General features: G+C 41.4%; 1 protein-coding gene across 21 annotated transcripts in view; it reads left to right on the top strand.

Moving 5' to 3' along the window:
* Window positions 1-25,104, top strand: part of DENND1A (DENN domain containing 1A) — a 568,035-nt gene that overhangs the window by 230,157 nt on the left and 312,774 nt on the right. For all 21 annotated transcript variants that reach the window (XR_007518642.1, XM_049895674.1, XM_049895683.1 and 18 more), the window contains one exon: window positions 21,062-21,131. Coding sequence is in view for 20 of the 21 variants with exons in the window: in XM_049895674.1 (XP_049751631.1) it covers window positions 21,062-21,131 (70 nt within the window). In the remaining variant the exon portion in view is untranslated. The remainder of the gene's footprint in view (window positions 1-21,061; window positions 21,132-25,104) is intronic.

The following is a 25,104-nucleotide window of genomic DNA, read 5'->3' as shown; positions in this document are numbered from 1 at the left end:
AAAATTAAATAGCACTGGAGGTCTTCTTCAGAACAGAAGAATCTGGTGGGCAAGACAGATGCCCGTAGCTGTATGAAACAAGGCAAAGGGCTGCTTGGCTTACAAGAAATTCTTGCTTTGTTTTCCCTCAAAACCTCCAGTTTCCTTTCCAAAAACATTTTGGGAAAAACCTCTTGGTGAGAGAGGTGCTCTGTCACTAAAGGTGACTTGAGAGCAGAGCAGTTTCCTGTCTGTGTTTGTTGCCAACTCTCTAGTTGTAAGGTCCTGTGTCTTGCCCAAAGGAGGCTTTGAACATCAGCTGTCTTGAACAGCCTCTAGCCTTATCACTTATTTTAACGTTCCTTGTACAGGGTCACTCTTGGATGTGGTGCTCTGGGCAATCTCACCCCAGAATGCTTCCCCTCCTTTATTTAACCTCTGACCTGTGAAAACAAGAGTTAATCAAGAGTTCTAAGGTAGCTAAGAGGAAGGGGAAGTGTTTGGTTACAAATTAAATATGAACAAGTCATAAGTCATAAATCCCCAGTAGTGCTACCAGTTGTGTGTCTCAGGTTGCATCTGGTGCAGAGTGTTTGGGTTGTAAATTCAAGTTCAGGGCCTTCTGATTGCTTGGGGCTAGTAGGTGCTAGGTTAGTTTTCTTTTGGCCTAAAACTCTTTGTCTTCTGAAATGTTACTTTTATTGGACCAGCTACATTCATATCCTAATTTCGTTCTGTGTGTCTGTCTCTCCTTCCCTTCTTTACCTGCCTGCCTGCTTGTGTTGATTGGTGTGCTGTTCTGTGAATTGAGACAGAACCGTTTCCCTGGAAGAAGTTAAGCATATGGAAAAAGTTGCCAAGGAAAGGCATTGAAGCACAGAGCGTAAATGGGTTTAAGAGACAGCCAGACACTTTTATAGAGAGATTTGCGATTGAATGATATTCAAGCAGAGATCTGGGGTGGAAATGAACTTAAATGAGTGCTACTCGTGGAAAACCGATGCCCTGTCTAATCTAGCATTTCCTTAATTGTCACCATAAGCAAACATTTAAATTAAAACTTTGTGCTTTAAATTTAAAAGGGCAACACAGTCTGTTTAAGAATCTCTGACACAAGCCATGTTTTCAATAGATAAGTTCTTAAAAATATACATTTAGGATAGCAGAGGCATTGGGTATTGACACAAAGCCCTGGGAACGGAAAATGTATTTTCTGCCACTTTGATCAAAACATTTTAAATCAAGCTATTTATATCTGTGTTTCTGCATATAACATGTATACTAATTTCTAAAGCAATAAAGAGCTGACACATGACTAGTGTCCCTGGAGTTGGCAAAGTAAGAAAACACGCTGAACTGTTGGGAGGCAGCCAAAGTTGGATTGCTCAGAACACTTAGAGCTGAGGGGCTTTGGGAAGCAGGCTTTCATTTGATCCGGCCATTATATTGAGAACTTTAAGGTAAAAACTTTAAACCCCAGTCTCAGGATTGATCATTATACTTGATCATATTGTGCAACTGATAGTGTGTTGGGTGGTGTGAGTGGGACTTAGAAGTCACACTGGACTAGTTTTGTGGCCTACCTGGGACTTTATTAGCCGTGTCATCCTGGGGAACTCACTTCATTTTTCCGAGACTTAGTTTTCTCACCTGTAAAATGGGATAATAATTCATCTTATAGATTTGTTGTAAAATTAATATTTCAAAGCACCTAACCCTTGATAAATGCTTTTCCCTCTCCCCCATTAGCTCCCTGCCTCTAAAGTGAGAATAATATTGGATGGCGTCTCAATGGGATAGTTAATTTTGTTGTGTATTTCTGAAAGTAGGACAGGACTTCTTGTGAAGCCATTTTTTCTCTTTGCCGTGTTTTCTCACAGTAGCGAAAGTATATTTCTCTCTTAGGCTATGAAAGCTTCAGTAAGGCGAATCTTGGTTAGCACCTCACTAACCCATTACATTATATTACAGTAGTAATTTAAGCCATAAAATAAGGTGCTCTGAATGGGTAAAAAACTTGTAGGTTGTGAATACAGGAGTGGCAGCATCATAAACTCTCTTAGGGAAATGATGAAAGGCCTATGTGTTCGCCCTCTCTTAGACTCAATGGAAAATATCTGAGAATTACATTGCATTGGCAGTGCAGGTGTCATTACTCCACAGATCTTATGTTACCAACACTTCACCAGTGATAACAGAAAAGTGCCTCCGTGCTTTCCTCCTGAGCAATCTCCCTCAATCACAGTAATACTGTCACAGAAGAGAAGACGACAAATCTGCTCTCTAAAAGCAACAATTATTGAATACCCATCAAGAGGGAAAAGAGCCTTGTTTCCAAAATCAAATCCAAGTGCTTGTTTGGGTAGATTTATATAAACACAGATGTTTTATGGGAGTTTTTTTCTTGATGTAAATTAATATTTCTGCTCATTTGGTACATACAATATTTGTTTTTTTCTTGCATGGATATAATAGGTATCACAATGGGATGTTAATTAAGGGCATAAATCAGAGATCCTTGAGCTTAACTAGATACCATAATCAATTTACAATTTGAGAGTAGCAGCTGTGAGCAAAGCAGAATGCTCAGATTGAGCAAGACTGGCTCTGGTTTCCCAAAAGGGGTTGTTTTTTCTCTCAATTTTGTTTCCTTTGACTTTTAGTGTTATTGGCAGTAAGAGTGTGGTTTTATCAGGGAAAAACTGGATGTTTTCTCTGTTCCAGGCACAGTGGTATGTGCATTTCACATATGTGCCATTCTTAACCACAGACAAAAGAAGGTAGATATTGTATCTCCATTTCACAGATTGGGTTGGGAGGGACATGGCTCAGGCCACAACTAGTAAGTGACAGAGCTGATGCTTGAAACCGGGTGAGTCTCCTGACTTGGCAGTCAGTGTAAAGTTGACTGGTGGAGTATCACTTCCTCTGGGAGGTCTGTCCTGAACCTCAACTCTGTTCCCTTAGTGAACCTCTATCATAGCACTGACCCAGTATTGCTGACATCTATCTATGTGTCTGCTTCCTTCGTGAGACCGTGAACTCCCCAAATACGGGGACCTGGGACCTCCCCTCCCCTAGCAGGGAGCCAGGCACACATTGTTGCTGTTGTTGTTGAGTTGATTCCAACTCATAGTGACCCTATGTACAACACAATGAAACACTGCTCGATCCTGTGTCATCTTCACAATCAACGTTAAGCTTGAGCCCATCGTTGGAGCCACTGTGTCAATCCATCTCGTTGGGGGTCTTCCTCTTTTTCACTGACCCGCTACTTCGCCAAGCATGATGGTGTTCTCCGGGAACTGGTCCATCCTGATAACATGTCCAAAGTATATGAGATGAAGTCTTACCATTCTCGCTTCTAAGGAGCATACTGGCTATACTTCTTCCAAGACAGATTTGTTTGTTCTTCTAGCAGTCCGTGGTATATTCTGTATTCTTCACCAACACCATGTTAAACAACAACAACAAAAAAAACAAGCCTTTTGCCATGGAGTTGATTCCGACTCATAGCGACCCTATGGTATAGATTAGAATTGCCTCCCAGGGTTTCCAAGGAGCAGCGCGTGGATTCAAACTGCTGACCTTTTGGTTAGCAGATGAGCTCTTAACCACTGTGCCACCAGGGGTCCAATACCATATTAGATCTTAATAAATGTGGAGGGGTCTGTGAATAGATGGGTGATTGATTGCAACTTTTGAAAAATGAATGATCTTAAAATGTACGATATTTGGGCTATAAACGTTGCTTCAATTTTGAATTCCAGCGAAATGTTCATTGAAGCTTTATGTGGTTAGCCCAGAAGAGATGGTGTGCTTTTCCAATGGGAAGGAATGTGTATGCGTCAGTGCTGATTCTGTGGTTTGAAAACTATAGACCAGCACCCCTAGTTCTCCAGCTCTTGCAGGCTACTGTATCTTGAAGGAGAAATTTGGGCTTGGTGTGTTTCAATTTTTGTTCTTATTTTTTATGTTTCTCTTTGTTCTTTATGTCTACCTATCCTGACTAATGTTGAGGGAACTATCTTCTTTAAAGCTGAACATTCAGAAGTAATTTTCTGAGTTGAAGAGAAACTTGGTAGAAGTTTGTGTTGTGGGCTCTGTGGTAGGTAAGCTCTGTGGGGGCTGTTTACCTGTGCATCTTTGTATCCCCAGCATTTGGCGTACATGGTATATAGGAGAGACGCTGTGGACCTCTTCTGGCTGGCTGAATGAATGAAGGGTTTCCCTTCATCAGGGAATTCATTCTTGCTCATGGTAGATTTAGTCTACATTGAAAGTTTGAATCAGTAAAATCTGGCAATGTTACTATTGGCCTTTGAAATATAGATAACATTTTGACGTCTGGTATATTAAAGATCCTCTGTTGCTGAGGGCATGAAGATATATTACTATCTTCACTCTGTGGAAGTCAGCCATGATAGGTGTGAAAGGATACCCTCATGTGGGAGACTCAGGATGACTTTCATAGGTAGCTCCCTGATGTTTTTCTACCCTTCAGACATTAATGGCCCTCTGCCATGTGTGAGGCATGTGCTGTATACTATAGAGAATCCAAGGATGAGTCAGACCTGGACCTTTCTCTCAAGAGCTCACTATTTAATAGGAGAAAAGAGACATGTATACGTAACTGTTAAGAAAAGTAATAAGATCCAATGAGAGACAGAAAAATTGCCATGAGAATTCAGAGAAGGGAGGGATTCATGGAGGAGGAAAGGGCACTTGAGGAGGAACTTGGAAGACAGAATGTGGCTCTTCAAAGACGGTAGAATGACATTCAAAGTGGAGGAGATTTCTGTGTGAACAAAAGGCTGAAGGCATGCAACACAAATATTTATGGTAATTATGACTGGTGAGTGTGCAAACCAAAACCAAAAACCAAACCCAGTGCCATCGAGTCGATTCCGACTCATAGCGACCCTATAGGACAGAGTAGAACTGCCCTATAGAGTTTCCAAGGAGCAAAGGTAAGGCCAGAAAGGAAGATTGGGACCAGATGGAAAGCCTTGAATGTCAGGCCAAAGAGTTTGGGGGGAGCCATTTGTGCTGAAGAGTAAAATGTTCATACTACATATTATACAGTTAATCTGGCACCAGTGTGAAGGCTGCATTGGAAGGTGACACAGGAGGATGCTGCCGTCATCTAGGTGATAGGCAGTGCACACTTGATCCATGGAAGAAGTGGGGGAATAAGAAGGAAGGAGGGAATGATGGCAGAGTTTACAGAAGAAAATTGATATGGCTTGACAAGTGATTAGAGGCAAAAGTCAAAGACCATCCAAGAATTTGAGTCTAAAGGCCTGGGAGAATGGTATAGCCATGAATAGCAAAGAGGAATGTTGAGGGGTAGACATTCTGACTTAGTAATTTTGGATATTTTAATTTGAGGTGGAGGAGAAAGGAGATATTTGAGTTGAACACTTTTCCATCCACCTCCAGGTGAGGGTTGGAAATGCAAGCCTAGGTCTTGGGGATAGATCTGGTCCATGATGGTAGATTTAGGAGTCATTTGTAAAAACCGTGAAATTGGATGTGATTACTAAGGGAGAATGTGTAGAAAAAGTGAAGAACTGGGCTTTCTTTGGACAAATTTAAAAGAAGGGAAAGGGAAAGGAAGGTAACAACTTAAGAGAGAACACCAGATGGGTGTTTTTTGTTGTGTTTGAAGGTGGGAATGCTTGTTGGCTGAGTATAATGGGGGGAGAAGATATATCTTACAGAAGGCAGTGTTGTTGGGATGTAGGATCTTCCCTATTTTCTATCTCTAGTTAAGAGAGAAAGGAGAAGGAATGAGAAATGGAGGAGTGGAAGAGAGGAAAGCTCATGTTAGAGGGCCTTTTCTCTTTAGTAAGTTTGGAAAGGAGAGTATCTTCTGAAGAGTAGGTTGAAAAGTTTAGGGTTGGGAGAAGAGGGAAAAAAGTTTGTAGCCAACTCTGCAGGGAACACAGGGCCTGACTTACTGATAAATTAGAGGGTTCTTGAGCAATTTTAAGGGTTCCTTTGTACTTGAAAAGTTACTATGCTATATGAAAATAATCAGCCTGGTTTTGTGACATTTTCCCACAACACCTAAGTAGGAACAAAAAGTAGAGAGTGGAGTTTTGTTGTGTTGCAGGGACGGACAAGTGGAAGAAATTTTGAGTTCGTGGGTATGTCTTGATTTGCTTTATTTGTTTGCTGTATTGTAATTGCTTGTCAGAATCCACGAGTTATCAAATAATATCATTAATATCACACGCAAGTAAAATTTTCCTAAAGATAATTCAAAAGTGGTTGCAGCAGTACATCCACAGGGAACTACCAGAAATTCAAACCAGATTTGTAACAGGACGTGGAACAAGGGATATCACTGCTGATGTCAGATGGATCATTGCTGAAAGCAGAGAATACCAGAAAGATGTTTACCTGTGTTTTATTGACTATGGAAAGGCATTCGACTGTGTGGATCATGACAAATTATGGATAACATTGCATGAAGAATGGAAATTCCAGAACACTTAATTGAGGAACCTGTACATAGACCAAGAGGCAGTCATTCAAACACAACAAGGGAATACTGCGTGCTTTAAAGTCAAGAAAGGTGTGTGTCAGAGTTGTACCCTTTAACCATACTTATCCACTCTATATGCTAAGTAAATAATCCGAGAAGCTGGGCTACATGAAGAATGCTGCATCAGGATTGGTGGAAGATTCATGAATAACCTGCAATATGCAGATGACACAACCTTGCTTGCGGAAAGTGAACAGGACTTGAAGCACTTACTAATGAAGGTCAAAGACCACAGCCTTCAGTATGGATTACACCTGAACCTAAAGAAAACAAAAATTCTCAAGACTGGACCAAGAAGCAACATCATGATAAATGGAGAAAATATTGAAGTTGTAAAAGGATTTCACAATCAACACCCATGGAAGAAGCAGCCAAAAAATCAAACAACACATTGCGTTGGGCAAATCTGCTGCAAAAACTTCTTTAAAGTGTTACAAAGCAAAGATGTCACTTTAAGGACTAAGGTATGCCTGACCCAAGCCATGGTGTTTTCAGCTGCCTCATATGCATGTGAAAGCTGGACAATGAATACGGAAGACTGAAGAATTGATGCCTTTGGATTATTGTGTTGGCTAAGCATATTGAATATACCATGGACAGCCAGAAGAAGGAGCAAATCTGTGTTGGAAGAAGTAAAGCCAGAATGCTCCTTAGCAACAGGGATGGTAAGACTTTGTCTCACATACTTTGGACATATTATCAGGAGGGACCTGTCCCTGGAGAAGGACATCATGCTTGGTAAAGTAGAGGGTCAGTGAAAAAGAGGAAGACCCTCAACGAGACGGATTGACACAGTGGTGGCTGCAACAATGGACTTAAGCATAACAATGATTGTGAGGATGGCACAGGACTGGGCAGTGTTTCGTTGTGTTGTACATAGGGTCGCTATGAGTTGCAATGGACTCAACAGCATCTAACAACAACAATTCTAATTGCTTGTCATAGACTCCAGCAGTTCATTGGCAGGGACAATTTTTTGTCCTGGGTCATTTTCCTAACCATAGTGCTGCCTGCTAAATTTGGAGCTCTGTCCTCCCACAAGAGTTGGCAGATTGTTACTGTATAGCTCTAAAGATAATGCCTTCATAGAAACCATAGAGATGAGTTGCATCTCTCAGGAGAAGCTGTGATTTATTGAATGTCTAACATGTACCAGGCACAGACTAGGGATTAAGCAGTCAATACACAGTCACAATCCTTGCTCTCATGGAGTTGACACTAATGGAGAAGACAAACAAGCACATATTATAAACTCTGGTGAGTCTTATTATAGGATAAGCACAGGAGGTCTTCATATTCTGAGAATTAAATACTTCTATTTAAATGGGAGAAATCCTGGTGGCGTAGTGGTTAACTGCTATGGCTGCTAACCAAAAGGTCAGCAGTTTGAATCTACCAGGTGCTCCTTGGAAACTCTACGAGGCAGTTCTGCTCTGTCCTATAGGGTCGCTATGAGTCGGAATCGACTCGACAACAACCAAAATTTCATAATAAAATAGGGAATACTTTAGGGAAAAAAAAAGGATACTAAAGACTTGGAAATAAATTTATCAAAATTTAGCCTTTAATTTAAGGAATGTATTAATTCTTAGAACAAATAATGACTCAAGTGGTTTTTGGGGGGAGGTTATAATTTTTCTGACATAAAAACACTTGATGTTTGACTTTCACAGCATAATCATAAAAAGAGTCCTTTTCCCAAAAGTATTTGAGGACTCCATGGGTTTCCCAAGGGCCTTTCTTAGTCCTTTGATACTGAAATAATTTTCTTTTGAAGTCACTTTTGTGTTGCCATCCTTGTTTTTCTTCATTTTTCTCTTCTTCACTTGTTAACTGGTCTCATGCTCCAAGTCTTCATTTGTTGGTGACTTTGCTTCAACTCTGAGCAGGAGTCTGGCATCTCTAACATGGGCTTCATGAAATCCTTGTAGTTCTACTTTGTCGACATTTTGCATTTAATTGTGGATTTTTTGACCAACCAATACACCAACAGAGGTGTAGGGATAGATGCCAGGTCACAGCAGGAGAGCTGAATGGGTACTAATTATCTTTTTTTTTTTTTTAAATAATTTTTATTGTGCTTTAAGTGAAAGTTTACAAATCAAGTCAGTCTCTCACATAAAAACCCATATACACCTTGCTACACACTCCCAATTGCTCTCCCCTTAATGAGACAGCCGGTCCCTCCCTCCACTCTCTCTTTTCGTGTGCATTTCGTCAACTTCTAACACCCTCTACGCTCTCATCTCCCTTCCAGGCAGGAGATGCCAACATAGCCTCAAGTGTCCACCTGATCCAAGAAGCTCACTCTTCATCAGCATCTTTTTCTATCCCATTGTCCAGTCCAATCCATGTCTGAAGAGTTGGCTTTGGGAATGGTTCCTGTCCTGGGCCAACAGAAGGTCTGGGGGCCATGACCACCGGGGTCCTTCTAGTCTCAGTCAGACCGTTAAGTCTGGTCTCATCAGAATTTGGGGTCTGCATCCCACTACTCTCCTGCTCCCTCAGGGGTTCTCTGTTGTGTTCCCTGTCAGGGGGGACTAATTATCTTATGCCATCCCGTCATCAGCGAATATTTTCCTCTTATAACAGCTTGTTCTTTCCCATCCACTCAGTGGCTACAGGGAATGAGGAAGTCAGTTAGGAGTGCTGGAGGAGCCTCTCGCCCAGGCCCCAGGGTTAAAGAGAGCTTCCAAAAGCTGAGACTGGCGAAAGGTTAGGAATTAGCCAGGCAGGAAGAGTGTTCCATGCATACTCATCAAGTCGATTCTGACTCATGGTGACCCCAAGTGTGTCAGAGTAGAACTGTGCTCCATAGTGTTTTTCATGGCTGATTTTTTGGTGAGTAGATTGCCAGGGCTTTCTTTCAAGGCACGTCTGGGTGGACTTGGACCATCAACCTTTTGTTTAGCAGATGAGCAATTAACTGTTTGCACCACCCAGGGACTCAGCATGGGGTTAGGTGCTTGTATATATATCAGTTACATAAGTTTGTGGTGTATATGTGTTTATGGAAGAGGAAACTGGGTCTTTGAGAGTTGAAGTAACTTTTTTCAAGGTATCATGGCTAGTAAGCAGCAGAGCTGAGATTCACCCCACGGTTATTTGACTCAAGTCTGTGTTTTCCTCAGCCTATGCCATGCTGCTCTGCTTTTTAGAATAGATTTGCTTTTGAGTTTTTTTTTTTTTAATTAATTTTTATTAAGCTTCAAGTGAACATTTACCATTCAAATCAGTCTGTCACGTGTAGGTTTACATACATCTTACTCCCTTCTCCCACTTGCTCTCCCCCATTGAGTCAGCCCTTTCAGTCTCTCGTTTCGTGCCAATTTTGCCATCTTCCCTCTCTCTCTATCTTCCCATCCCCCCTCCAGTCAAGAGTTGCCAACACACTTTCCAGTGTCCACCTGATTTAATTAGCTCACTCTCATCAGCATCTCTCTCCCCCCAACTGACCAGTCCTTTTCATGCCTGATTATTTGTCTTCGGGAATGGTTCCTGTCCTGTGCCATCAGAAGTTCTGGGGAGCATTGTCTCTGGGATTCCTCTAGTCGCAGTCATGCCATTAGGTATGGTCTTTTCATGAGAATTTGGGGTCTGTATCCCATTGGTCTCCTGCTCCCTCAGGAGTTGTCTGTTGTGCTCCCTGACAGGGCAGACATCGATTGTGGCCGGGCACCAACTAGTTCTTCTGGTCTCAGGATAATGTAGGTCTCTGGTTCATGTGGCCCTTTCTGTCTCTTGGGTTCTTAGTTGTCGTGTGACCTTGGTGTTCTTCCTTTGCCTTTGCTCCAGGTGGGTTGAGACCAATTGATGTATCTTAGATGGCCGCTTGTTAGCATTTAGGACCCCAGGCGCCACAATTCAAAGTGGGATGCAGAATGTTTTCATAATAGAATTATTTTGCCCATTGACTTAGAAGTCCCCTCAAACCAAGTTCCCCAGACCCCAGCCCCTGCTCCGCTGACCTTTGAAGCTTTCATTTTATCCCGGAAACCTCTTTGCTTTTAGTCCAGTCCAATTAGGCTGACCTTCCTTGTATTGAGTGTTGTCTTTCCCTTCACCCAAAGCAGTTCTTATCTACAGATTGATCAATAAAAAGCCCTCTCCCTCCCTCCCCCCTTTGTAACCACAAAAGTATGTGTTCTTCTCCGTTTTTTCTATTTCTCAAGATCTTATAATAGTGGTCTTATACAATATTTGTCCTTTTGCCTCTGACTCATTTCGCTCAGCATAATGCCTTCCAGATTCCTCCATGTTATGAAATGTTTCAGCGATTCGTCACTGTTCTTTATCGATGCATAGTATTCCATTGTGTGAATATACCACAATTTATTTACCCATTCATCCGTTGACGGACATCTTGGTTGCTTCCAGCTTTTTGCTATTGTAAACAGAGCTGCAGTAAACATGGGTGTGCATATGTCTGTTTGTGTGAAGGCTCTTGTATCTCTAGGGTATATTCCGAGGAGTGGGATTTCTGGGTTGTATGGTAGTTCTATTTCTAACTGTTTAAGATAACGCCAGATGGATTTCCAAAGTGGTTGTACCATTTTACAATCCCACCAGCAGTGTATGAGAGTTCCAATCTCTCCGCAGCCTCTCCAACATTTATTCTTTTGTGTTTTTTGGATTAATGCCAGTCTAGTTGGTGTGAGATAGAATCTCATCGTAGTTTTAATTTGCATTTCTCTAATGGCTAATGATCGGGAGCATTTTCTCATGTATCTGTTGGCTGCCTGAATATCTTCTTTAGTGAAATGTGTGTGCATATCCTTTGCCCACGTCTTGATTGGGTTGTTTGTCTTTTTGTGGTTGCGTTTTGACAGAATCATGTAGATTTTAGAGATCAGGCGCTGGTCGGAGATGTCATAGCTGAAAATTCTTTCCCAGTCTGTAGGTGGTCTTTTTACTCTTTTGGTGAAGTCTTTAGATGAGCATAGGTGTTTGATTTTTAGGAGCTCCCAGTTATTGGGTTTCTCTTCATCATTTTTGGTAATGTTTTGTATTCTGTTTATGCCTTGTATTAGGGCTCCTAACGTTGTCCCTATTTTTTCTTCCATGATCTTTATCGTTTTAGTCTTTATGTTTAGGTCTTTGATCCACTTGGAGTTAGTTTTTGTGCATGGTGTGAGGTATGGGTCCTGTTTCATTCTTTTGCAAATGGATATCCAGTTATGCCAGCACCATTTGTTGAAAAGACTATCATTTCCCCAATTAACTGACACTGGTCTTTTGTCAAATATCAGCTGCTCATACGTGGATGGATCTATGTCTGGGTTCTCAATTCTGTTGCATTGGTCTATGTGCCTGTTGTTGTACCAGTACCAGGCTGTTTTGACTACTGTAGCTGCATAATAGGTTCTGAAATCAGGTAGAGTGAGGCCTCCCACTTTCGTCTTCTTTTTCAGTAATGCTTTGCTTATCCGGGGTTTTTTTCCCTTCCATATGAAATTAGTGATTTTTTTCTCTATCCCCTTAAAATATGACATTGGTATTTGGATTGGAAGTGCGTTATATGTAGAGATGGCTTTTGGTAGAATAGACATTTTTACTATGTTAAGTCTTCCTATCCATGAGCAGGGTATGTTTTTCCACTTAAGTATATCCTTTTCAATTTCTTGTAGCAGAGTTTTATAGTTTTCTTTGTATAGGTCTTTTACATCCTTGGTAAGATTTATTCCTAAGTATTTTATCTTCTTGGGGGCTACTGTGAATGGTATTGATTTGGTTATTTCCTCTACGGTGTTCTTTTTGTTGATGTAGAGGAATCCAAGTGATTTTTGTATGTTTATTTTATAACCTGAGACTCTTCCAAACTCTTCTATTCGTTTCAGTAGTTTTCTGGAGGATTCCTTAGGGTTTTCTGTGTATATGATCATGTCATCTGCAAATAGTGATAGCTTTACTTCCTCCTTGCCAATCTGGATACCTTTATTTCTTTGTCTAGCCTAATTGCCCTGGCTAGGACTTCAAGTACGATGTTGAATAAGAGCGGCGATAAAGGGCATCCTTGTCTGGCTCCCGTTCTCAAGGGAAATGCTTTCAGGTTCTCTCCATTTAGAGTGATATTGGCTGTTGGCTTTGCATAGATGCCCTTTATTATGTTGAGGAATTTTCCTTCAATTCCTATTTCGGTAAGAGTTTTTATCATAAATGGGTGTTGGACTTTGTCAAATGCCTTTTCTGCATCAATTGATAAGATCATGTGGTTTCTATCTTTTGTTTTATTTATGTGATGGATTACATTAATGGTTTTTCTGATATTAAACCAGCCTTGCATACCTGGTATAAATCCCACTTGATCAGGGTGAATTATTTTTTTGATGTGTTGTTGGATTCTATTGGCTAGAATTTTGTTGAGGATTTTTGCATCTATGTTCGTGAGGGATATAGGTCTAAAATTTTCTTTTTTTGTAATGTCTTTACCTGGTTTTGGTATCAGGGAGATGGTAGCTTCATAGAATGAGTTGGGTAGTATTCCGTCTTTTTCTATGCTTTGAAATACCTTCAGTAGTAATGGTGTTAAGTCTTCTCTGAAGGTTTGGTAGAACTCTGCAGTGAAGCTGTCTGGGCCAGGACTTTTTTTTTGTTGGAAGTTTTTTGATTACCGTTTCAATCTCTTTTTTTGTTATGGGTCTATTTAGTTGGTCTACTTCTGAATGTGTTAGTTTAGGTAGGTAGTGTTTTTCGAAGAATTTATCCATTTCTTCTAGGTTTTCAAATTTGTTAGAGTACAATTTTACATAGTAATCTGGAATGATTCTTTTAATTTCGTTTGGCTCTGTTGTGATGTGGTCCTTCTCGTTTCTTATTCGGGTTATTTGTTTCCTTTCCTGTTTTTCTTTAGTCAGTCTAGCCAATGGTTTATCAATTTTGTTAATTTTTTCAAAGAACCAGCTTTTGGCTTTGTTAATTCTTTCAATTGTTTTTCTGTTCTCTAACTCATTTAGTTCAGCTCTAATTTTTATTATTTTTTTTCTTCTGGTGCCTGATGGGTTCTTTTGTTGCTCACTTTCTATTTGTTCAAGTTGTCGGGACAGTTCTCTGATTTTGGCTCTTTCTTCTTTTTGTATGTGTGCATTTATCGATATAAATTGGCCTCTGAGCACTGCTTTTGCTGTGTCCCAGAGGTTTTGATAGGAAGTATTTTCATTCTCGTTGCTTTCTATGAATTTCCTTATTCCCTCCTTGATGTCTTCTATAACCCAGTCTTTTTTCAGGAGGGTATTGTTGTTCATTTTCCAAGTATTTGATTTCTTTTCCCTAGTTTTTCTGTTATTGATTTCTAGCTTCATTGCCTTGTGGTCTGAGAAGATGCTTTGTAATATTTTCATGTTTTGGATTCTGCAAAGATTTGTTTCATGACCTAATATGTGGTCTATTCTAGAGAATGTTCCATGTGCACTAGAAAAGAAAGTATATTTTGCAGCAGTTGGGTGGAGAGTTCTGTATAAGTCAATGAGGTCAAGTTGGTTGATTGTTGTAAGTAGGTCTTCCGTGTCTCTATCGAGCTTCTTACTGGATGTCCTGTCCTTCTCCAAAAGTGGTGTGTTGAAGTCTCCTACTATAAATGTGGAGGTGTCTATCTCACTTTTCAATTCTGTTCAAATTTGATTTATGTATCTTGCAGCCCTGTCATTGGGTACGTAAATATTTAATATGGTTATGTCTTCCTGATCAATTGTCCCTTTTATCATTATATAGTGTCCTTCTTTATCCTTTGTGGTGGATTTAAGTCTAAAGTCTATTTTGTCAGAAATTAATATTGCTATTCCTCTTCGTTTTTGCTTATTATTTGCTTGATATATTTTTTTCCATCCTTTGAGTTTTAGTTTGTTTGAGTCTCTAAGTCTAAGGTGTGTCTCTTGTAGGCAGCATATAGATGGATCGTGTTTCTTTATCCAGTCCGTGACTCTCTCTTTATTGGTGCATTTGGTCCATTTACATTCAGCGTAATTATAGATAAATAAGTTTTTAGTGCTGTCATTTTGATGCCTTTTCATGTGCGTTGTTGGCCATTTCATTTTTCCACATGCTTTTTTGTGCTGAGACGTTTTTCTTAGTAGCTTGTGAGATCCTCATTTTCATAATGTTTAACTTTATGTTTGTTGAGTCGTTACGTTTTTCTTGGCTTTTTTCCTGAGTTATGAAATTGATACTCCTTTTTGTGGTTACCTTATTATTTACCCCTATTTCTCTAAGTAAAAACCTAACTTGTATCGTTCTATATCGCCTTGTATCACTCTCCATCTGGCAGTTCAATGCCTCCTATATTTAGTCCCTCTTTTTGATTATTGTGATCGTTTATCTGTTGATTTCCATGATTTCCTGTTATGTGAATTATTTTGTTTATTTATTTATTTTTTAGAATTAATCATAATTTGTTTTTATGCTTTCCCTATTTGAGTTGCGTTGATATCAGGACGGTCTGTTTTTTGACCTTGTATTGTGCTGGTACCTGATATTATTGGTCATCAGGCCAAACAATCTCCTTTAGCATTTCTTGCAGTCTTGGTTTAGTTTTTGCAAATTCTCTAAACTTGTGTTTGTCTGTAAATATCTTAATTTCACCTTCATATTTCAGAGAGAGTTTTGCTGGATATATGATCCTTGGTTGGCAGTTCTTCTCCTTCAGTGTTCTGTATATGTCGTCCCATTCCCTTCTTGCCTGCATGGTTTCTGCTGAGTAGTCAGAACATATTCTTATTGATTCTCCCTTGAAGGAAACCTTTCTTTTCTCCCTGGCTGCTTTTAAAATTTTCTGTTTATCTTTGGTTTTGGTGAGTTTGATGATAATATGTCTTGGTGTTTTTCTTTTTGGATCAATCTTAAATGGGGTTCGATGAGCATCTTGGATAGATATCCTTTCGTCTTTCATGATGGCAGGGAAGTTTTGTGTCAGGAGTTCTTCAACTATTTTCTCTGTGTTTTCTGTCCCCCCTCCCTGTTCTGGGACTCCAGTCACTCGCAAGTTATCCTTCTTGATAGAGTCCCACATGATTCTTAGGGTTTCTTCATTTTTTAAAATTCTTTTATCTGATTTTTTTTCAGCTATGTTGGTGTTGATTCCCTGGTCCTCCAGAAGTCCCAGTCTACATTCTAATTGCTCGAGTCTGCTCCTCTGACTTTCTATTGCGTTGTCAAATTCTGTAATTTTATTGTTAATCTTTTGGATTTCTACATGTTGTCTCTCTATGGATTCTTGCAACTTATTAATTTTTCCACTATGTTCTTGAATAATCTTTTTGAGTTCTTCAACAGTTTTATCAGTGTGTTCCTTGGCTTTTTCTGCATTTATCCTAATTTCATTTGTGATATCTTTAACCATTCTGTAAATTAGTTTTTTATATTCTGTATCTGATAATTCCAGGATTGTATCTTCTTTTGGGAAAGATTTTGATTCTTTTGTTTGGGGGGTTGGAGAAGCTGTCATGGTCTGTTTCTTTATGTGGTTTGATATGGACTGCTGTCTCCGAGCCATCACTGGGAAACTAGGTTTTCCAGGTAATCAGCTAAAAAAAATGCAGTCAGATCCCTATCTGAATTCTCTCTCTGGCTCCGGGTATTCGGATGTTAATGGAGCCGCCTGGGGAGGGTGGGGGAGGGATCAGAGAGCTAGGAGTGTAGCACCACAGAATATAGAGCTGATCACCGCGTTCACGCTCCGCCCCCGTCCGCCAAAATCCAGGCGGGATGGCTCCCCGGCTGGGATGCTGCTTTCCCCGCTCCGAGACCAGTCACTTTCTCCCGGGGACTTCTCCCTCCGGTGCACCGCACCGCTCGCGCGAACTGGGTGGGCATCACCCGCACGACCAGGTGGGCCCGCCCCCGGGTCAATTCAGGGGAATATAATTGGACCCCGCGCTCACGCCCCGCCCGCTTTCGTCAAAATCTCAGCGGACGGCTCCCCAGCTGGGACGCTGCTCTCCCTGCTCCAAGACCAGTCACTTCCTCCCGGGGACTTCTCCCTCCGGTGCGCCGCACCACACGCGGGAACTGGGTGGGCGTCCCCCCGCACGAACGTGTGGGCCCTGCCCCGGGGTCGCTTTAGGGAAATATAGCTGACTCCCCCCTCCACTCGCGCCCCACCCGCTTCCCGCCAAACTCCCGGCGGGACGGCTCCCCGGCTGGGACGCTGCTCTCCCTGCTCCAAGATCAGTCACTGCCTCCCGGGTGCTTCTCCCTCTGGCTGCGCCGCTACGCCGCCCGTGCCAACCAGCTAGACTCTCTCCCGGGATGGGTTCGGGGGGGTAGGGCTGGGCCCCTTGTCTGTGCCGTCTGCCCCCCTGGGCTCTGCCCCAGATTGGGCTCCGAAGGTCACCTGCACTGGTACGCTGGCTCCTAGTTCTGAAAACAGTCACTGTCTGCCCATATTTGTTCGTTTTCCGTCTCTAAGTCTGTGCTTGTTGTTCAGAGTTCGTAGATTGTTATGTATGTGATCGATTCACTTGTTTTTCCGAGTCTTTATTGCAAGAGGGATCCGCGGTATTGTCCACCTAGTCCGCCATCTTGGCCCCGCCTCCTTTTTTTTTTTTTTTTTTAAATACTAAAGTTTTACATACTGAATGCGAAACAGCCTTAACCAAGGGATACTTTCCATCCAGTGGTTAGCAAAATCTGCTGAGAGGAAGAGAGAAAAGAAGGGATACTGCTCTTAGAGTATCCAGGATGGAATTTCAAGAAATCCTCAGGCAGTAGAAAGTTGCCTATGAAAACTCAAAGACCCTGCTCCACCTCAGTTTTCTTAGGCTTAAACTTACCATTCCAGACGCACTTATCTAATGGCTTTGAAGTGATTATTGAAGAAGAGAAGTGGAAGAGCTTTTTAAAATTTGTAGTAGTTTTCTGTCATAATACTTATGACACTGAAATGGAATCCCATCTTATACACACTTAGCTTGCACAAGGTCAGTCATGCATGTGTGTACACACACACACACATAAAACAGTGACAGCAATTATCCTGGCAGTCCTTTTAGTGGAGTAAGATTAGAAAGAGTGAATCCTCTAGCCTTCAGGTGGACTCAGTTCCTGAGTTCATCTCAAGAGTGAACGACTCACCAAGCTGATGGATTTAAATACAATGTATACATTTTTTTTATTTCAGCATGCCCACTAAACTCAGGCCAACTACTTTGCGTCTACACAAACCATGTCTGTTGCCCTTTTGGGGCAACTGAAGGGCTTTTTAAGGGTAACGTTGACCATGGACTGTTTTTACCTCCTGCCCTGCTTTTAGAACCTGACCCTGCATAAGGTACAAAGGCCTTGTGGCAGAGAGGCCTCATGGGTAGGCACAGTGTTGAGCTGCCTGCGCTCTTTTTCAATTTAAAATTTTGTATTGCTTCAGACAAAACAAAAGCCCCTCAGTGTGACTGTCAGGAATGGGAATGAGGGCAGATCCTGGAATAAAGTTACCTGGTAAAAGATGCTCAGATCCAGGCCAATGCTTGGGAAGCAGCCTTTTCCCATTTTGGCCAACCAAGTCCCTGCTGATTGGGTCACAATAATGCTCAATTATATTTTCATAAATGAATCAAAAAACTTACACTAACTGGGACACTTGGGAAAGATTCCCAGCTTCTCCTACCCAAACTATTACTCCTAGTTGTCTATGTGTCTCTGCCTGACTAGGACCATGGCCTTCTTGAGTGCAGGGGCCATTTGTTATTTGTCACGTTGGCCCCAGCCTTGGACTGAACCCACCATACAGTAATATTCAGCAGTGAGGACTCAAGTGATTGCACGAAGGTAGCAAACATAGCAGACTCAGGATGTTTTGAGCTCCGCTAGATGTCCAGGGAGGAACAGTGTAATGGCGTGTTTGTTTCCTGTCTCTGGATTGGGAAGTATTGTTTACTCAACGATGACAGATAAGCACAAAATGGAGTGGAGGGTCTCCATATCCTCACCTACAGCCTCGCAGGCAGCACGAAGCTGTTGTGCCCGCACTAATGAAGCAGTACAGGAAGTGCCACTGGATAAAGTTCAGCTGTGAACCCTGGCCTCCCAACAAGGGAAAACAGGGACCCTTTGAAGAAGAAGACAGCTGGGTTTTGGTTTCAAACCCTTAACACTGCCATCACTAGACATTCATCTGTCAGTGCACAGGGGACAACATGTGGGGAACAGTTGTGTCTGGTTAGGCCAAAGAGAGAAAGGGATGGCTAATTTCCAGGGTAACCACAAACCCTCCCATGGTTGATGGTTCTGCTTAGCGTGGCCAGAAAGAATTGACTCAGTGAGGCTGAGTGTGAGAACCCGGCACTGTGAGCTGTGGGTCAGGCAGCCCTTACCACAGCAGGTGAGGGTGCTGAGGCTCAAGGCCCTGTCCCCAGGATATTATGGTCAGTTGAACCTAGTTGTCCAACCCCAAAACTGCTTCCTAAATTATCAGAGAATCCAGCCCTCCCCACTTCACTTCATCAAGTCTTCCTCAAATGAATCCAGCTTGTGTCTCATTTACTTGAGGCTTGGGCTTCCTTGCAAGGAAATAGTTTCTCTTCTTGCTTTTTTCCCTCTCTCCTGACTTTCAGTTGCTCCATTTAACCAGTGGTTTTTTTCTTTTAGGGTAGAAAAAAAAATGTAATCCATGATTAAATTTGTTTACTAAGTGTCCTCTAATCTGTGCAAGAGTTTTCTTCTAAGGGGTTTTCTTGTTCCTACTATAATGGCTTTTAACTGGGCTGAGGTTTATTTAACAGACTAGGAAGGGAGAAACTTATCTCCTCCCTAATCCCTCTTGAATGTTTACATTGCTCTGCCAAAGTCAATACTGGGTAAAGTGGCAGCAGTCATTTGCTCTGTAATAGTCAATATGCAGCTGCCAGAGCTGATTGAAACATATTAACATAAGTGATAATACTGTCATAGAAGTGAAAAGTTAAGTTGCTTATCAGTATATTTTGATAAGCTACTTAAATTTTACAGTAGCATATGCTGGCTTCATACAGACTTTAATGATAGCAGACTGTGCACTTTATCTGTCCTCTCTATTGCCTCTCACTTCATTTATTACCCTCAGCGGTACAGCTGGTAATCTGTACAGGGTGCTGATTTCCTTCTCTGTCGCAGGATGTAGTCATACACCATCAGAGCTCGAAATCGTGTCCTGCTCTATCAGTAATGGACGCTGTTAGCTCAGCAAGGCAGGCGTGATTAGGACAGCAAGCACTTGGCACAGCGGCATTCTTCTCATGTGTGTATTTCACGTAGCTTTGGGAGAGTTTCTTATAGAGCAGAAAGTCATTTTCAATTAAGCGACAAAATTCTTGGTGGTGGGGATACATTTCCGCAACAATTCTGTAGTACTAATATACCTTTGCTGTTAGTCTTTGTTTCATTTTATTCGTTCAGTAAACACTGGGGACTGATGGTGTGCCAGGCTTTGTGCTTGGCTTTGGGAAGAAGAAGCAAAGAAAGATGTGACCGTTCCTCTCATTTTGTGCACAGTCTGTTGGGAAGGCAGACATGCCGTTGAGTGCTACATCGTGTGTGGAATGTTATAACGGAAGTGTGCACTGACCAGGGCAGCCCAGAAGAGGAGGATTTAAGGCACATGAGCCAGGGTGGGGAAGGTTAAGAGATGGGAGACTGTCAGGAGGATGAGTAGAGATCAGTTAGGCTAGACCTGGAAGGTCAGAGGAAGAAAAGGAGTAAGCGTGTGCAGGGTCAGGAAGGCCTAAGTATGCTTGCACGTTTGTAGAGCATGGGACACAGAGGGACAGCTAGAGAGACAGTCAAGGGCCTGATCATGAAGAACCTCAAATGCCACTCTAAGTGTGGACTTGATCCTATAGTGATGGGGCATCATTGCAAGAGTTTAGCAAGAGTTTAATCCAGAGTGTAACTTAGATTTACGTATTAGAAAGACCATTCTAAGGGCCATACAGAGGGTGAACTACAGGGGTAAGGTCATCAGCCAGGCTGTTGTTGGAGTTAAAGGAAGTGATGAACAGGACCTGACAGAGGGCAATGAAGACAAAGGGTTAGAGTTCATCCTACAGTCAGTATTGAAGGGGTACATTATAGGTGGAACACTTGATACAACCACCTGAATGGTTTCGGGTTTGTGGGGCCTTCAGGGACACCTTGCATACACCAGCGGTACGAGTGCTGTGCGTGTGGCTGTGCGTGCCCAGTCATGAGAAACCTGAGTAGAAGCTCTCCTGGCAAGGGTAGGTGTGATGGGAGATCCTGGGGGCGGTGAGGGGTCGGGGGGAGATGCTATTCAGAGATGATTCTTGATTGCAGAGTTTATTTTGAATTTCTTCTCTATGAATCTATTCTAGCTCTGAGGCATGGGAATAATTTACAATGGACATTCAGTCATCCCCCTTACACAGGCAATTTTTTAAAATATCAGAAATAATTAGCATTTTGCCAGTCTGTGTTTCTAGCAGTCTATGACAGGAAGACTCTTAAGGATATAGCAAAAAGTTGGAATGTAGCAGTCTGGAGTTAGCTCCTGGTGAAATTTTTTGCCCTGTATACTAATATTTCCTGTGTTCCTTCTTCTTCCCCCAGCTATCTCCCCTGGTTTGAAGTCTTTTATAAACTACTCAACATCTTGGCAGATTACAGGACAAAAGGACAGGTATTTGCCTTTTTCTTCATTTTAACAAGTTAATGTTAATTTGCTTTCATGATTATAAAAGTAAAACATGCCTTATATGTCACCAAAAGGTTTACCAAAAAGGTAATGATAGAAAGTTTGAGAAATCAGAAAAAATAGTATGAAGAAAAAAAAAGTCACTCCTAGTCTGCTGCCTAGCCCCCTTACTAAAATAAACACTGCTAGCATTTTGGGATATTTCCTTTATTTTTCTTTGAGTTAAATAAATAATAAGTAGACCCTGTCTTAGTTATCTAGTGCTGCTATTACAGAAATACCATAAGTTGATGGCTTTAACAAGAGAAATTTATTCTCTCACAGTTTAGGAGGCTAGAAATCCAAATTCAGGGCACCAGCTCTAGGGAAAGGCTTTCTCTCTCTGTCAGTTCTGGAGGAAGGTCCTTGTCATCAATCTTCCCCTGGTCTACGAGCTTCTCAGTGCAGGAAGCCCGGGTCCAGAAAGTACACTCTGCTACTGGCACTGCTCTCTTGGTAGTATAAGGTCCCCCATCTTTCTTGTCACTTCTCTCTTTTATATCTCAAAAGAGATTGACTCAAGATACAACATAATCTCGTAGATTGAGTCCTGGCTCATTAACATTGTAGAGGCCGAATTTACAACACATAGGAAAGTCACATCAGATGACAAATGGTGGACAATCACATAGTACAGGGAATCATGGCCTAGCCAAGTTGATACACATTTTTTGGCGGGACACAATTCAATCCATAACAGACCCTTAGCATTCACAGAGTTAATATTCACCTTTTCTAATATTCCCAAGCAGCCCTGAAAGTTCTTGACATGTGTCGAGTTGAAATTTTGCTGAGGCATGTATTTGAATTGCTCGTGTCATGCTACAGAGCTGGGGTTTGCAAGTAAGACACTTCACTGGCAAGTGACCTACCCAGCTGTTCCAAGTTCCCATTTCAATAAGGCTTTGTTGTGCCTGCTTACAGTCATTTTTGTAACAGTCTGAAAGTTACTTTAAAAGTTAAAGTATTGTCCTTTTGGACAATAAAGTTATTGTCCTTTTGGAAGAAACGGTATGCTAAATTATCCTTTATGGATGCCAAGGGCCAGCTGATGCTACATTTAGACTTTTGTTAGCCCACATTTCCCAGGTACCATTATAACAGAGGCACTACCCCATGCTATTAAAAATGTTAGAAATGTTCTTCAGGACTATGTAACATTTTATCACATACCTTGATTTACTGAAACATTTTTCTTTTGTTGGGAATTTTTATCATTTAAGCTTCTTTTTTTTAAAAAAAAAAAAAAACTATTATAAGAAATAAAGCCGTAACATCTCTGAGCATGAAGCATTTACTTCATTTTGGATTATTTCCTAAAGAAAAAAATCTCAAATGGGACACTGCAAGGTCAATGGATATAAGCATTTTTAAAAAGTTTGCCAGACTGCTTTCCAAAAGAATTGTAGTACTTAAAGGATGCCCTCTACCAGCCGTATATGAGAGTACCTGGGTCACCATACTTTCACCAGTGTCATTTATTGAATTCGTTGCTTATTTGACAGGTAAAAAGTCTCGTTGTTCCAATGGCCTTCCTTTGATTATTAATGAATTGACTCTTTGGCCATATATTTAACTTCTAATATTTCCTTTTTTGTAAAATGCCCCAATTTTGTAATCATTAAGTAATCCGTTATTATTAAATATTAGCGAAATTCCCCCTGCTACTATTTTTTCTATTGAGCATTAGTCCTAAGAAATGTTCCATAAAAAAGGGTACCATAGTTAAGTAATGGGGGGCAGGGGGAAAAGAGCTATGTTTTATATTTGTCCCCTTAGGATTCATATAAGAGAAGATCTGGGAAGTCCTGCAGTAGAGTACCTGTATTACCCAGTACTTCCCTTCTCATTTGGTTCCAAACTCTTTTTTATTCCACAGTAAATATTAATATTCCTTTAATACTTTATCAGGTCTTCCTGAAGTGAGTTCAGATTTTCTCTCATTTACTTGAGGCTCCAGCTTCCTTGCAAGGAAATATTTTCACTTGCTTTTTTTCCCTCCCTCCTGATTTTCAGTTGCTGCATTTAACCAGTGGTGTTTTTCTTCCAGGAAAAAAAAAAATGGTCATCTTTGGTTGAATTTGTTTACTAAGTGTCCTCTGCACACCTAGTGTCCAGATCTTGATTTCTAAAATCCATTGTCCACTAAAAGGAACCAAGACTTGCTGAAGAACTGGCTGATTCTAGGGCTAGGGCAGGGAAAGCATAAGATAACTGTGGTTTTGGGACACACTTTGGGAAATGCTGTTTTGGAAGAAAGGTGGAAATTGTCTGTATAATGGATAAATTTTCCTTTAAGTTAGATTTACTCACTGACAGAGGTCATAGTAAATGGAAAGAATAACTAATAGAAATGGCTTCCTAGATCACTAAGCTCACTCTGAAAAGATACTTAGGTATCAGGGAACTCAATCATAAAAGAAGTTATTTTCTCTTTGGTGAATGAGTTAGTTAGGAAGTCACCTTGGGTCTGTCCATTGATTTCTGATTCACAGTACACTTTTGTCAAACATTCAGGTTTTCACTCACATTTAAGAGATGTCTTTAATAATAGAATCATATAACACGTAGAGTCTTAACCATTTTAAAATTGGAGGCTGACTCATTTTTCGTCCATATTTAAGCTCCAGTCAGTTAGAAGGAAAAAAAATGTAAAAAAAACCAGTATGTTTTTTAAAACGTATTTGTGATGCAGGAAAACCTGGGTAAGTACAACCTAAGCATAGAGGACCCTGGATAATTATCCTGTAAACTGGGGCACCATTCCTGTGGGCCATTTGCCTCTCAGTGTGTTGGAGCCAGAGATCAGTAACATGTTTTGGTGGAGTCTGTTTCCCCTGAGCCCAGAACCTTTTTATTAAGTTCCTTCTGATTAAAGGATGATGGGGAGTCTGCCTACAATTGGCTCATTGTTTGCTAGGTATTGGTCATTAGATTAGAACAGGAGGTAAGAGTTTTTATTAAAAAACACAACCACCTCCCCAAGTCCAAAAGTCATTGGAATGTTGGGTAGAAAGGCTTTTTTGGGGGGGTGGGGGGTGGGGGGTGGTTACCACAACAGCCCAGTGTGGGCTGTCAGAGTCTGAGCTAGATGATGAGGGTGTCTGCGTAGGTCACTGACTTAAGATTATCAGAGCCTAAACAGGATAATGTGAACGTACACTTGAAGGGGGTACAGGAAGGGGCGATGAGGAGTGTATCTGAGCTACAGAGCAGCCTGGCCCAGGATGGTGGAACCTGAATGAAATAAGGAGGATGTTTGTGTGGCAGAGTGATGGCAGTGGCTTGGCACTGGCTGCCAGAAATCCAGAGGGATCTAGAGGACATCCACATGGGAAGGGAGGCAGCAGCACTGGCCCTCGTTGGGGTGCTGGAGTCTGAGGTGGGGAGGGCATTTATGTGTGGTAATGGACGGTGGCAGCCCAGCACTGAGTTTCAGTGTCTGAGTAGGGCAAGGAGGGTATCTGGATCGGGAGGCAGGCAGGAGCAGCGATAGAAGTTTGGTTACGTAGAAAGAAGTAAATATATTAAGAAGTTTGGTTACATATAAATAAGCAAATATATTAAGAAAATAGGGGCAAGATTTTTCAAAGTCATAGAAAGTAGTTGTGTGCCGTTGAGCCGATTCTGACTCATAGTGACTGTATATGTAGATAGATATAGAAATAAATACAGATGAGTGTATCATGGGTCTCTGTGTATATAATATATTCCCTGGTTCTATCCTCTGAAAGAGTCTGGAATCAGCAGTTACGCAGGTAGCAATGAGCACACCTAGTGTCCAGATCTTGGTTTCTAAAATCCATTCTCCACTAAAAGGAACCAAGACTCACTGAAGAACTGGCTGATCCCAGGGCTGGAGCAGGGAAAGTATAAGATGAGCTTAGAATATCTTTTTGTGGCAAAAAGTAAAGATATG

This window comes from Elephas maximus, chromosome 9 (assembly GCF_024166365.1).
Source record: "Elephas maximus indicus isolate mEleMax1 chromosome 9, mEleMax1 primary haplotype, whole genome shotgun sequence".
NCBI lineage: Eukaryota > Metazoa > Chordata > Mammalia > Proboscidea > Elephantidae > Elephas > Elephas maximus.
The sequence above is the reverse complement of the archived record's forward strand: the minus strand, read 5'-3'. Positions and strand labels throughout refer to the sequence as shown.